Consider the following 14267-nt stretch of genomic DNA (forward strand, 5'->3'; position numbering starts at 1 on the left):
AGCAGGATAACAGTTCGAAAGAAGCTCATTTAAAAGCTTTAATAGTAATTAGCTGGGCGTTGGCCAAAAAGGGAAGGCCACTAGAAGATGGAGTTTTTTCTAAAGAGCTTGCAATAGCTGTACTTAAATGTTTAGGGGAAAAAGGCATAGAGATGCCAGAAGTTGTAAGCGCTACACCTACTACCTGTCGAACAATTACTTGTCGTATTACAGATATTTATAATTAATTCAAAAATTTATAAAAACGATAAAAATGCGCCTTATTTTAATTTTATAATAGCTTTTTTCGTTATCAAAAAATTGTTACCAGAAGTTAAATTCTTGCAAAGTAATAAATTGAATTATTTTTTATTATTGAAAAACGAAAACAAACAAAATATACAAAAAAGGACATAAAAATAAATAAAAAAGGTCAAATCAAAATTTGCGTTACTTTTCTTGCAAAGTAATAAATAGAATTATTTTTTATTATTGAAAAGAGAAAACAAACAAAATATACAAAAAGGGCAAAAAATTAACAAAATAGATCAAATCAAAATTTGCGTTATTTTATTTTTTATTAGCTTTGTTCATTATCAAAAAATGTTTACCAAAAGTTACAAATTAGTATTAACAGAAAGAATGCTGTTAAGATTGAAGTTTGTTCCACCGTTCTATCGTAGGCACACCCACACATGCGCAAGTTGTGCTGATCACTTGAATGTGGTAGTGCCCATGTCTGTTTACAATGCCCTCTTCCGTGCTCATAAGTGTGTTCGTTGCTTTAAATTTGGTAGCGGCACTCTGCTTTGCTACTGTTCGTGCGTATGTTCGCTGTCGTTTTACTGGCTATTGCATAGTACAGGCTTACAAGTATGATATGTATGAGAAGGAAACAATTCCTTTCTCTTTCTAACACACTGCAGTTTGACACTTCGGTCAGTTGTAATGGGAAATTTTTTTGAACGTATTTAATATGAAAATATAGTGCACCTACATATATGGGTCATACAGAAAATTATACAAAAGTCTTGAATTGGGGTATCTGAGGACGCGTAGTTATTCCAGTATTAAGAATACAAACATGGGTGCTAAGTTTTTCTTCCCGTTCAAAAATTCTTTGCGAAAAATAGTTTGAAATCGAGGTCGACTGCAATACCCGTCCAAAAATGTGGAAAGAGAAATGAAAAGACGCGTTTTGTCCTGTTATCAATAGTCCAAAGAGAACAAGTATTCGAATTATTGGAAGCGAAGCAAAACGCGTCTATCAAAACCTCCTCCGATGGTTTTGGTCGTGTTTGAGCAATCGTCCCCTGTAATAAAGTTTCAGAATTTGTTAATTAAAATTGTCCAAAATATATGGATTTTAAAGAGAGATGTAATTAAGTGCTCGTTTGAAAGTAAATAAGGATATTTCTTTGTAATATAACAATAAAAATTTTACGCAGATTTCGTTAGCAGCTACTACCCTCTTTTTGGACCTAAGAAGTACAACAGTGCCAAATAGCATACATAAAAAAAACGAAGAAGAACCAGCATTTTATCAGGTGAGCGTGGCTGTGTATGTGCGCTCTGCTACATATCCTACTTGTAGACCTTTACAGTGGGCTATTGGTCACTTCACTCGCATGATTTTCTCTGCTTGTACTTCCTATTGTGGGTGATCGGTTCTTTGACTTAAAGTTACGGGATTTTTATTCCTTGTACATTCGGGGTGCCCCTATATTTTCTGAAATGAACTATTAGGGGGGGGGGGGGATATTTTGTTTTTCAGCTGTGGTAAGAAATTGTTGTGTCTATGTATATATTTGTGATAAACGTATGCATAGTCAATGAGTATGTATGTATTTAGGTATAGAAATAATTCATTAGCTTGTATAACATTCAATATAATTCATAAGTTTATGTATATAACATAGCCATCATTAATATTCGGAGTAATAATTCATATTTAATGTAGAAATTGTTAAAATCAAATCATAATATATGTAAAATGTAGTAACTATTAAAATGTTGTGCGGATTCTGTACCTCCGGGCTTTGCGTCCTCACAGTACCATTAACAAATGAAGAAATTCGATTCCCTTCTGATTAAAATAGTTAAAAAGATTAAGCACATTAAATAAATTCTCTATGAAGATATTGTAATTTGCAACAATAACAAAGTGTTTGTAAAATTTAAGGAAAATAATAATATAAAAATTTGTAATCATAAGAATATTATAGACATTAGCAATACCAGCTGTTCCCGCAATTAATCAAAAACAGGCCAGCAGAATGCATTCTAATGAACAATCACCACATCTCATCAGTAGAGAATATCTCACCAGGCATCATACTTTTAAATCAATAAAATATAATTAAAAAAAAAAAAATTATTGGGAAAAACTTTACAACAACTAAGGCATGACGTAGCTGAATGCGTTTGTAACCATTTCAACTATCGTAGGAGTGCGGGTTCGACTCCCACTCCCGGGAGAAAAGGCTTTGAAGAGATTTACATGGTATAATCGAAACAGCTGTCGCCTTGTCCGTCCTAATGTCACGTTGTTTAAATTTTTCCCAAATTATTAAATAAATTATAAAATTAAAAATTGCTTGAAATAAATGTTCATACATTTAAAGCAATACGGGCAATCCCCGATTAATTCGTATAAGGACAAAATATTTGGTTAATTCGTTGTAGTTCTATAAATAGAACAAAAACAGCAAAATACCAAGTTTCTGTGAAACCGCCTTACAAACATGCATAACTTCAACACATAACTACATACGAATTATGTGATGTGTGGAAGATAATATATGCGAAAGAAGGCAATTGGGAAAAACTTTACAACAACTAAGGCATGACGTAGCTGAATGCGTTTGTAACCATTTCAACTATGGTAGGAGTGCGGGTTCGACTCCCACTCCCGGGAAAAAAGGCTTTGAAGAGATTTACAAGGTATAATCGAAACAGCTGTCGCCTTGTCCGTCCTGATGTCACGTGGTTTAAATTTTTCCCAAATTATTAAATAAAAAAATTTTATGTTAAACGGTTTTATTGAAACCAATATTTACATTAAGTAATAATAATACTAAAAGCCGGAAAATAATAAGGTAGGTCCTACCAAAAGTTGAGCGTCTCGGAAGAGGGTCAATAGATGGAAACATAAACAACAATCGAATGAATAACTTTATTATTGGATCAATATATATTTTATATTATAATATATAATCATTTAATAGATATTAAAGATCATTGGATTTAACTCTGAAGTTCTTTTTCAGACCTTTCCAGCACTCAAAGTACCGTTTATCCAATTTTTGGCAAGTTTTCGCAGCCCATTTCGTTACCACTAAACTAAGCGATGACTCGAACATAAATGCCTGTAAATAAAATATAAAACAACAATGTAGTTTTTTGGATTTACAAACATGTTCATAAAAGTCAGGTATCATCTCAACGCTGATAAAGAAATCTCAATTAGCTGCATCAAATATGTAGTTCATTAAAAATTTTTTAGCATTTTCTTATAAATAAATGTATTTTCGACTCAAGTTCTAAATTACCTTGATGCACAATTTTCCAGCTTAAAACTTTGTACAAACAAAGAAAAACATTATGAGAAAACAATTAAAGTTGTCAAGGTTCGGGTGTAACTTTCAATTGTGCAGTTCATTTCAGATAACTTACTTTTATAATCCTACTGAGGCATAGGTTAAGTTAGGTGGAACTGGCCGGTCAATGAGAACCTTACATAGACTGATTGAGTTCGTAGTGTTACCAGAAGTTTATTTTAACGACCAAACTGAAAAGCCCTATCAAAAACCAGGCCCTATGTTATAAAATAACACCGTCCTCTTGGCAAATACTAGAAGCTTCCTAGGACTTAAGCCACTTTCTGCTTCTAGATCTAACAGCTGTATCACTCCAAATAGCTGGAGTCTTAGCCTGGCAAGCGCAGGACACGTGCACTGAACGTGCTCGATATTGGGAAGGTGTTTTCGGCGTCCTTTGCAAATTGTAAAGTCGTCCTTAATGCGAGATAGGGAGCGCAGTTTAATCCAAATGTCACAGTCTTCAGCTCATAAAATCCTATGGGATTTTCAGGACTAGTACGTACTATGCGCTGATATTTTTTTTGGTTCGGATGTGCCATAATTTGCCGGTACATTTTCTCCATATTGCTTTTGAAGACATATTTGTATATTCTCCAACGAAGGATGAGAATCGTCAAATCCGCTTGTAGGGTAGGGCCCGTTCGCAGTCGGACTAGATGCGTTAAATACGATGCGAACTTTAGTGGAGGTACTTTTTTCTTTGATTACGGCGTGATGAGGTAGAAAATAATAGTCAGAGGAATCTGGTGGCACGTTACTGTTGATCCTTGACATATGTCCTAACTCCTCGTATTCGGTCACAACTCGATTGTACCCCGTTTGTATGGTAGGATTTTTTGATAGGCGTGTCTCGTTCCGGAAGAATTGAGAGTAGGCTCTTTTGATAGATGGTCCCAAAGAGATGTTTGAAGGAAATTCCCGTTTAAATGGTAGTGAGACAGTATATTTCCTTGTATTATCCCTTGTAGTTGCATTTCTCTACAATTCCTCGCAGTATTGTTCGTCTGGGTTTAGATGTTTGTTTTTGGGGAGTTCTTCGAGTTGCCACAAGGCGGATAGTTGTTTATCCAATGATACGTCCCTGTAATAAGATTCGGTTTGTTGGCTCTTGAGCATCTGCACCTCCTGTAAGAATCCAGCCGAAAACAGTTTCTTGTGCTAAGAGTATACCAAGCACATTGTTCTGCAATCCGTTCAGGATGATGGTAGAATGAAAGAAAGGGTAAATGTCTCCTCCGAGAACTAGATCCACTTGCTCATTTACAAAGAATATTTTATCTGCCAACTCGAGATCTGGGAATGATTGCTTTGTGATCGAACTGATCTGGCACGTTGGAAAATTCCCTGTTAGTTGAGGCAGGACAAGGACTGTTGCGTTCAAAGAGAATAATGGGTCACTTAGTTACCGCAAATCTATTGAACAAGATTCTTTGACCTATGCAGAGAATGAGTTGGTAATACTGGAAACTTGAGCGCGAATTTTCTTGGATAGCAGGCTAATTGGACGTTTAAAACGTTCGGTGATGAACGAGCACTCAGAACTTGAGATCATTAGGGCTCTAGCTAAAAAATTGGTATTATTGTAATTAATGTTGACACGAGCAGTGCCTAGCAGTACACCAGTGGTTGTATGCGCATGACAAGATTTCACATTCGATACTTGCTTCTCATGTAACTTTGAATTTTGTCTTTCCCTTGTCTGTTTTGATGTTGATGGGACATCATGATCTGAATGCTTTGCATGCGCTACTGTATTTTGTAGATTTTTTTGTATATGTAGGAGCGTGTTGTGTCGCGAATGACAAGTGCTGCAGTTGTATGAGCTTGTACATTTCGACACAGTATGTCCAGACGATAAACAATTCAGGCAGCTATTATTGCTCTTAATAGAATCGAACCTACGAGCAGGTTAAAGTTTAAGGAATTTCCTGCAGTTACGTAGTTTATGCTCATTTGTGTGACATATTTTACAATTAAATGTTCCCCAAAGACTGATCCCAAAGCGAGAGGCTGCTTTCGGGCAATTTTTCAGCACATAAGTATACAAAGAGGGCGTCCCACAGATCTATTTTATGATCCTTTAATGCTGTCATACAATTATTTAATTTTAATTGTAAATCCTGTATTAATTTACCACAATCAGACTCTATGGGCTTTATGTCGAAGACTGTGTCGAGTTGTGCCTTCACTAAACTAAACTCTTCCAGGCAATATCAAAACCTTCATTAGTAACTGGTGCATTGCTTACAATATCGTTGGCCTCCCCTTGAGCTTTTTGATTAAGATGAAATTAATCCTCAATTGGGGCAAGGTCTTTGTTCGATATGTAAATGGCCCGTGAACATATCTCGGAATGTTGGCCATGAAGAATAGACACCGTTGAGCACAGATGTATCGCACGGAGGAAGACGACGATTGTGTGTTCGGGTGGTTGGAGCTTCAGACTCCTTGGTGGCTCCTTTGGATAACTTGTCAGACAACTTACCCATTGCAGTCAAGCATCGTACCTACTATTGGTATGACATTTTATATTTATGTTTAATTGAAGAAAGTTCTTTCGGCTGAAGCCCCTGAGTTGAGGAGGTAGCTTCTTCATATGCAGACCTTAGCTTCTCCCACATAACCTTAAATTCACCCTGCTGAATACTGAGGGAGATTATGGAATGGTCAGCTGTGGGTTGATCATTGAAATATGTTTCGAATTCCAAGATCGCTGCTGCTTTTTGTATGAAGGATTCCATTTTTATATATGAATACAGAAATTAAGGGATTTTAATATTTACTTTAAATTTAATTTGCAAAAAACATAGGAACCACCTATATGAGCCGACAACGCAAATAAATAAATAAATGAGAAAAAAAATTGTCTAATGTGAAATTTTATTAATCTCAGTGTAAATGCTTATGTACGTGTATATATCTATCTATATAGTTCCTGGACTGTATCAAACTATACAACAGCAACATTCCGGCCATTGCAGAATGGCAGTTAATAAAAGAAGAAACGCCATCGAAAACCAGCAAAATCATTCTGGTGGCCATTTGCAAGGAGTCCCAGAGGGGTTGACCAAGGCGGATTACAAAATCGCCTTTGCTTTTCGCATGGCCAAGGTGAAGGTATTCCGCGGCGACACAATCCCGGTTGAAGACGACCTTGATGAAGTCGAAGGAACAGGTAATCTGCTGCAGGCTGTTAACATCAGGGACGGGGACACAACAGAAGACTAAATGTATGCAGATTAATCTGAAGCACTCTAAAAGTGCTACAGATAATCTTAAGATCCTTCTCGGTGATGAGCATATCAACAGCAGCCTAATCCAAGAGCCCTGGGTCCACAATCAGGATATCAGGCGGCTAAACATCGGCACACACAATCTGTTCTACAAAAACGGATGTAGGTAAGCCAAGAGCAGGTATTTTAATCGAAAAAGCTATAAATTCTTTCTTATGTTCAAATTACAGCACAGCAGACCTAACAGTGGTAAAGCTAGAGAGTGTGTCCAACCAGGCCATCTACGTGGTCTCGGCCTACATGGCCCACGACAGGATGGCCACACATCCAGTGCTGGTAAACTTTATAAATAATAGCGGCGGGTGCAGTATAATTATCGGCTGCGACACCAATACAAGAAACACGATATGGGACATCTCCTCAACCAACGAGAGAGGTGAGTGCCTTCTACAATTTATTTTTAATTCCAACCTAAGTATTTGCAACAGCGGCTACAAGCCCACTTTTATATTTTCTAGTTCAGACAGGTTTCGGGGCTGGGAGGAAGACCTAGATCTAACTTTGACAACCGATGATGACCCGGCGCTAGTGGAGAACTGGAGAGTGTCAGACAAGGCCTTTCTCTCGGACCACCGCTGGATCTTCTTCGAAATCAAATTTGGATCTGGCCAGACTCACCGCTACAGAAACCCAAGAAGAACAAAGTGGGATAAGACATAATTGAAGAAGCCTTGTTTAATAAGATTCAACAGCTGAAAACTAGTCTGATTACAGATTTCAGCTCACTGCTTGAGCATAATGTGGAAATAAAAATTTGCCAAATGAAGAAAGATATATTAACAGAGCTATCGAAAATATTAGAAAATAATAACGAAAAAATAAACACCACTATACAAAATGCCAATAGCAAAAACAATAACAATAAAGTTACATATGCTGAAGCTGTAGCACAAAAGGAAAATAGAATTGTTATTAAACCAAAAGATAAAGCAAAGAAAAATAAACATACAAAAGAAGCATTAAAAACAGTGATAGAGCCAACCGAATGTCATGTGACGGGAGTGAAAGAAATAAACAACGGAGGGATTGTAGTTCAATGCAAGAATAAAGAGTCATGCGAACTACTGCAGAAGAAAATAGCGGAACAAATTGGAAAAAGAAAACTAAAGACAAGAGAGAAATGAAAGAAATATTTAAAGCAGGTATCGGCATTTTGGAAATGCAGATGTGTTAGTAAGAGCGCGATAATCGCGCACATCACTTGATGCATCGTTTTGCTTAGTTCATTCGCTTATTAGCAAGCAGCAAGACAAAATCGTTTGTTATTATATTTTTAATGCGCAAAATGGGAAGCAAAAGGTTTATACAATTAAATACATTGTATTTGCGCAAAAGGGTTGGTCAACATATATTTTTCGCTTATGCGCATTGAAAAAATTAATAAACGATCTTTGCTTGTTGCTTGCTAATAACATTCGTCAACATTGCGAGCGACGCACACGATCGATGTTGCTGCGCCAAATGCTCAGTGACTATTAAACTAAAGGGAATAATAATACGTGTGAATTGAGTGTGCACAATTGTGCCACTAAATGCCAATGCCTGATTTAAAGTGATTGGTTTAACAGAGAGACTAAGCAGTGAGCTCTTAGTGGAATGCATAACGAAACAGAATAGTATATGTGAGGGTAAAGAGTTTAAAGTTGTAAAAATTTTTGAGAACTATAGTCGTAGAGAAGAATGTTTTAATGCAGTTGTTGAAACAGATGCAGAGACGTTTGAAAATATTTTGCACCAAAAGAGAATAAATATAGAGTGGGACTCTTGCATTACCATTGCGTACGTAAGAGTATTTAGATGCTTTAAATGTTTAGGTTTTAATCATAAGGTTGTTGAATGGATTAACAAAAAAGCATGTTGTAAATGTGCAGGAAATCATGACTTAAAAGATTGCTCATCAAGTATTTTTAAGTGTGTTAATTGTTGTGAGCTTGTACATAAAAAACTATTAGAAGCGGATATACACCATACTGCCTTTAGTCAGGAATGCCCCGCATATAAAAGATATATTGAAAGTAAATCCAGAACTAGAAAGTAGCAATCAAGAAATCAATATCCTATTTGTCTTTATCTTAATATTAATAGTATTTTAGGCAATAAAGAGGAACTCGAAAGACTTATTGAAATAAAAAATCCACCTATAATATTATGTGCTGAGACATGTACCACTAATGAAATTTCAAATTCAGAGTTAAATATACATACTTACAAACTAGTGCGATGCGATTCACATAGTAGACATACTGGCGGTGTGCTGATTTACGTACATAATTCAATTGAATATAACATTAAATTCAACAAAGCAATAGATAAAAATCTTTGGTGTATTTTTATTAAATTGAAGCACTTCAACCCAAAATGGCAAATTGGAGTGATTTATAACTCTCATAATACAAGTGATGCCGATTTTATTAACTACTTTCGCAACGTCCTAGGTAGTACTTGCGAACTGTCGGATAGCAATATTCTTGTAGGTGATTTTAATATCAATTTGAATAATAGCTCAACTTATAGCATTCAACTAATCGATCTATTTAAATCATATTCAATGAATCAAAAAGTTGATTTTGATACCCGTATAACTGCGACATCAAAAACTAAAATTGATGAACACGAAATATCAGATCATGAAAACATCCAATTTAAAATTAAAAGCAGTCCTAAGTCAAAAATGAGAAGCCTTAAAAAAATTACTTCTTGTGAGTATTATAATACGGAAGCACTGATTAATCAATTGCGCTTGTGCGATTTTAGCAACTTTAATAGAATTGATTTAGAGTCCAAAGTAGGGCTGGTTAATAGCAATGTTTTAAATGCCATGCGCAGCTTAACGTATGAAAAGGTAGTACACTTAAAGTTAATTAATAAATGGTATGACAAAGAGTTAGCCAACATGAATAAATATTATTAGAACTTTATAAACTAGCTGAAATATCCGGAGAATGGGATGAGTATAGAAACATAAAAAAAGAATATAAGAAGCTGGTAAAAATTAAAAAAATTAAGCATATGGAACATAACATACAGATGAATAGTAAAGATAGTAAAGCGATGTGGAAATATTTGAAATTTGCAATAAGTAGAGTTAATGAAAACTCTTCTTTCAAGAAAATTTTGATAAACGGTACAGCATATATGGATGAATCGGAAATTGCTAACAATCTAAATAAATATTTTGTTGATAGCATTGAGGATATTTGCAATAATATACAGAAGTAAATTTTCCTATTCAGTTAAATGGGATTTTCAAATTTGTAAAAGTTAGTACAGACGATGTCATCAAAATTGTCATGACGTTTAAATCTAAGCGAGGTGGTAAACAGCTGTTATCAGATGGTGTTCTTAAAGACATGATATATATCTGGGATACTTCTATGCGCAAATCATAAATGAAAGTTTAAGTAGTGGCATAGTTCCGAGGATTTGGAAAACTTCTGCCATTGTGCAAATCGAAAAAGTTAATAACACAATAAAAGCAGAGGAGTTACGTCCGATAAATACATTGGCCAGTGATGAAAAGATTTTAGAAGTTGTGGTAAAAAACCAGTTGGTTCAATACTTAGAAAAAAATATACTCATACCTCAAAAATCAGGATTTAGAAAAAAACATTCCTGTGAAACAGCTTTGAATATGGTTTTAGCTGAATGGAAAGAAGAACTTAATAATAAAAAGGCGATAATAGCAGTTTTCATTGATCTTAAAAGAGCCTTCGAAACTATAGATACAAAAATATTATTAAGAAAATAGGAAGGAATTTGTATTAGAGATGTTGAACTGGATTTGTTTAAAGATTTCTTAACAAATCGCAAACAAAGAACAGTAAATGGTTCGATAATATCAGACGAAGTGGATGTTAAGATTGGCCTACCCCAAGGCTCTATTCTTGCACTAATTTTATTCAACATTTATATTAATGATATAAATTCTGTTTTGAAATTCAGCTCCATAAAACTTTTCGCTGATGATGCTCTAATTTCTATAAATGGCAAAAATGAAAATGATATAAGAATCAAGTTACAAAGTGACTTAAACGAACTTTATATCTGGCTGTGTACAAACAAACTTAAAATTAATATAGAAAAAACTAAATACATGTTTATTTCAAGAAAAAACATTGCTAATTTTGAAACTATTACAATAAATAATATTGAAAAAGAAAAAGTAAATACGATTAAATATTTGGGTGTTCAGATTAATTGCAAATTAAAATTTGATGCCCATGTTGACTATGCAGTAAGTAAAATAGCAAAAAAATTATGGTTTATTCAAAGAACTTGTAAAAACTTAAGTAATTATTACAAAGTAAAGGTTTATAGATCCATAGTTGAGCCTTACTTTATTTATTGCTCAACAATATTTTTTATTATGAAAAATTTGCAAATTGATAAGTTGCAAAAAATGCAAAATAAAGCAATGCGCTTTATTTTAAGCAAACGTTATGATACTCCTATAAAAGACATGCTTCTAAGTTTAAATTGGATGAGCGTTAAACAACAAATATTCTTCAACACAATGAAATTTATTTATAATATAAAGCACGCAATTTTGCCAGAGTATCTCAGAACAGGTACTACATTTAAATACGAGGTCCATGATATAAATACAAGGCAGAGAAATAATTTTAAATTGCCAAATTATAAAACAGAATAGGAACAAAATAGTCTTTTTTTACAAAGGGTTGAAATACTTCAACGAACTACCTGAATATATAAAAAATTGTGATAGAAACTTATTTAGCAGACGGTTGTATGACTACACCAAATATAGGCCGATTAAATGATATATTCGTTGAGATTTAAATGCATTAGTGATACATGTGTCATAATTAAATTTTTTTTTTTTGTTTTTAATTAAAAAATTTAGATTAAGTACACATTGTTAATGAATGCAATCATATTTTTAAGTTTTGAACTAGGCTCTTAGAGTCGTAAGAAATAAATAAATATAATAAATATATAAATTTGTAAGTCTAACTATACCAGCATTATAAATAAGCGCACCTAACATAAACTGCCCGAAAAAGCTCGATGAGCTAGTTGGCAAGGTAGAGCTCGCGATAGCTTCCTCTTACAATAAGTGCACCACATTTAGTATTCGTAAAAAGAAGTCCCCACCCTATTGGAGCGGGGAACTTAGGAAACTTAGAACGACAGTACGTAAGGCATTTAATGAGTGCCTCACAACCAAGGATTGGCAACCATATAGGGAGGCGCTCAAAGTATACAAAAAAGCTATAAGGGTACCGAGGGCTGTGTCCTGGCAATTCTGCCCTTCAATATAAAACACCCGTGAGTCCTCCAGACTAAGTAAAATTCTCTCCAAAGAACACCACAACAATTGTGCCATCCACCTCAACAACTTAGTTTTTATAAATTATTAATTTGTGACTTGGAGAAGTTGGTCGTTCCCTGACTGGTCCCTAGCCTAATAGTTTGGTTATTTTTAAACAACATTTTTTCCATAATTTTTCCCCTGCACGGTCAGGAAAATTACTCGCATGTGATACATTTTTGTTTGATAAAAGAAGACTGGGTAGCACATTTATCTACAAACTGTCTTACCCACCATCGTTGCTTTTGACATTTAGTCTGCTTCACGGAAGTCAGGTGCTTTCCGTTTGAACCAGCAAGCATGCAAGTTGGCCGAATAAAAGTCCTAGAAAAAATTCCAAATTATGTAAGCTACAACTTACTATAACCTTTTTTTAAAAAGCTAAGAAGCTTAGCTAATTTAATTTCTCCTCTTTTCGTTTTAAAAGAAAATCCATGAACTTCAAAATTAAGGAACCTAATTATTACCTACATAAGTATGTAGATGCATAACAGGAACTTTAAAATTTTTAATTAAAGTCAGAAAGGTCCGATTCGATTTCCTTTAATTATTTATTTATTTATCTCGTATTAATCTAGAAAATGGGAACATTTTCATACAGATTACAAGAAAAAAATTAGACGCACAGTTATTTAATCGTAAACACAAAAAATTAACTTAAAGTTTACGTATATAAGTAATTTAATATCGATTTAAACATATGTTTTGTGGAGGAAAATTCCAGACCCACAGGATTTGAAAGCATATTAAACTCTCTTAAAGCTCTTAAAATTGGAGCATTAGACGCGTAATTTGTTCTAACCGTGTCCAGCCAGAAAGTATCGTGATTGCGTAGACTCCTCTGTGAGATGTTGAAACAAATTCTGGCTAGCAGAAATGGGCTCCACTTATCAAGTTGAAAACAAAGGTAAGAGACAGAATAGAACGTCTGCTGTTTAACGATTTTAGGCTTATAAGCAAACAGCGACTACTGTAAGAAGGAATCGGGTCATTGAAATGCAACGACCGTAGGGTAAAGCGAACAAATACTTTTTGCACACGTTCGAGCCTGGTAATGTGACAATTATAGAATGGCCTCCACATAAAGACAGCGTATTCTAATGTAGACCGCACAAGAGAGGTGTATAGCAATCTTGATGTGTAAGGATCGGTAAAATCAGAGCTAAAATGTTTAATGAAGGCAAGTGTTGAATATGCCTTCGCAATTATGTAATTCAAATGGGTTTGAAACAGAAATTTACAATCCAATACAACACCAAGATCAGTCATTTCACTTAAAGTGGATAATCGGAGACCATCGATTTTATACCATGTGGGTAACGGACAGCGAGACTTTGAGTAGCAAACATGTGATCACTTTTTTATATTAAGATTCAACTTATTACGTTTACACCAGTCGGAAACATTATCTATATCAGATTGTAGCCTTGCCATGTCTTCATTGCTCGTAGTATCTTAAGATCATCAGCGTACAACAGAAAATTTCCGTAATTGAAACAGCTTGTTATATCATTGATGAAAATTACGAAGAGAAGCGGGACCAGTATGCTACCCTGTGGAACCCTAGCAGTCGCAATGAAAGGATCAGATGATGCCCCATCAACAGTAACCACACATTTTCGAGAGGAGAGATAGGATTCAAGCCATTTTAAAAGAGTGGAATGAAATCCTAGAGCTCTCGGTTTCAATAATAAAATTGTGTGGTTCACCTTGTCAAAAGCTTTTGAAAAGTCTGTGTAAACTGAATCAACTTGAACTAGATTTTGAAACGCAGAAATGCAGTATTCCGAAAATACGGTGAGGTTTGAGACTGTTGAGAGACCTTTAACAAAACCGTGTTGTTGAGCGGAGATCAAGCGATTTACCGCAAAATAAATTTTATTTTTAACTATAGCCTCAAATAGTTTTGAGACTGAGGATATCTTTGAAATTGGCCGATAATTTGTAATATTGTTCTTATTACCACTTTTAAACACTGGAGTGATAGAACTGACTTTCCACGCATCAATAAACACTCCTCGTTCAAGTGATTTATTGAACAGAACCAACAATGGGGAAGCA

At 34.7% G+C, this 14267-nt stretch overlaps 1 protein-coding gene across 6 annotated transcripts in view; it reads right to left on the bottom strand.

Moving 5' to 3' along the window:
- The window catches only part of hgo (homogentisate 1,2-dioxygenase), a 1123318-nt gene that overhangs the window by 62026 nt on the left and 1047025 nt on the right, over positions 1–14267 (bottom strand). For 5 of the 6 annotated variants that reach the window (XM_067766245.1, XM_067766251.1, XM_067766250.1 and 2 more), the window contains one exon: positions 3136–3347. The exons of the other annotated variant lie outside the window; for it this stretch is intronic. In XM_067766245.1, coding sequence (XP_067622346.1) covers positions 3322–3347 — 26 coding nt within the window. In that variant the 3' untranslated portion in view covers positions 3136–3321. Of the gene's footprint in view, positions 1–3135; positions 3348–14267 lie in introns of those variants that run through there. 6 annotated transcript variants of the gene reach the window in all.

Source organism: Eurosta solidaginis, chromosome 2, assembly GCF_040869045.1.
Source record: "Eurosta solidaginis isolate ZX-2024a chromosome 2, ASM4086904v1, whole genome shotgun sequence".
Lineage (NCBI taxonomy): Eukaryota > Metazoa > Arthropoda > Insecta > Diptera > Tephritidae > Eurosta > Eurosta solidaginis.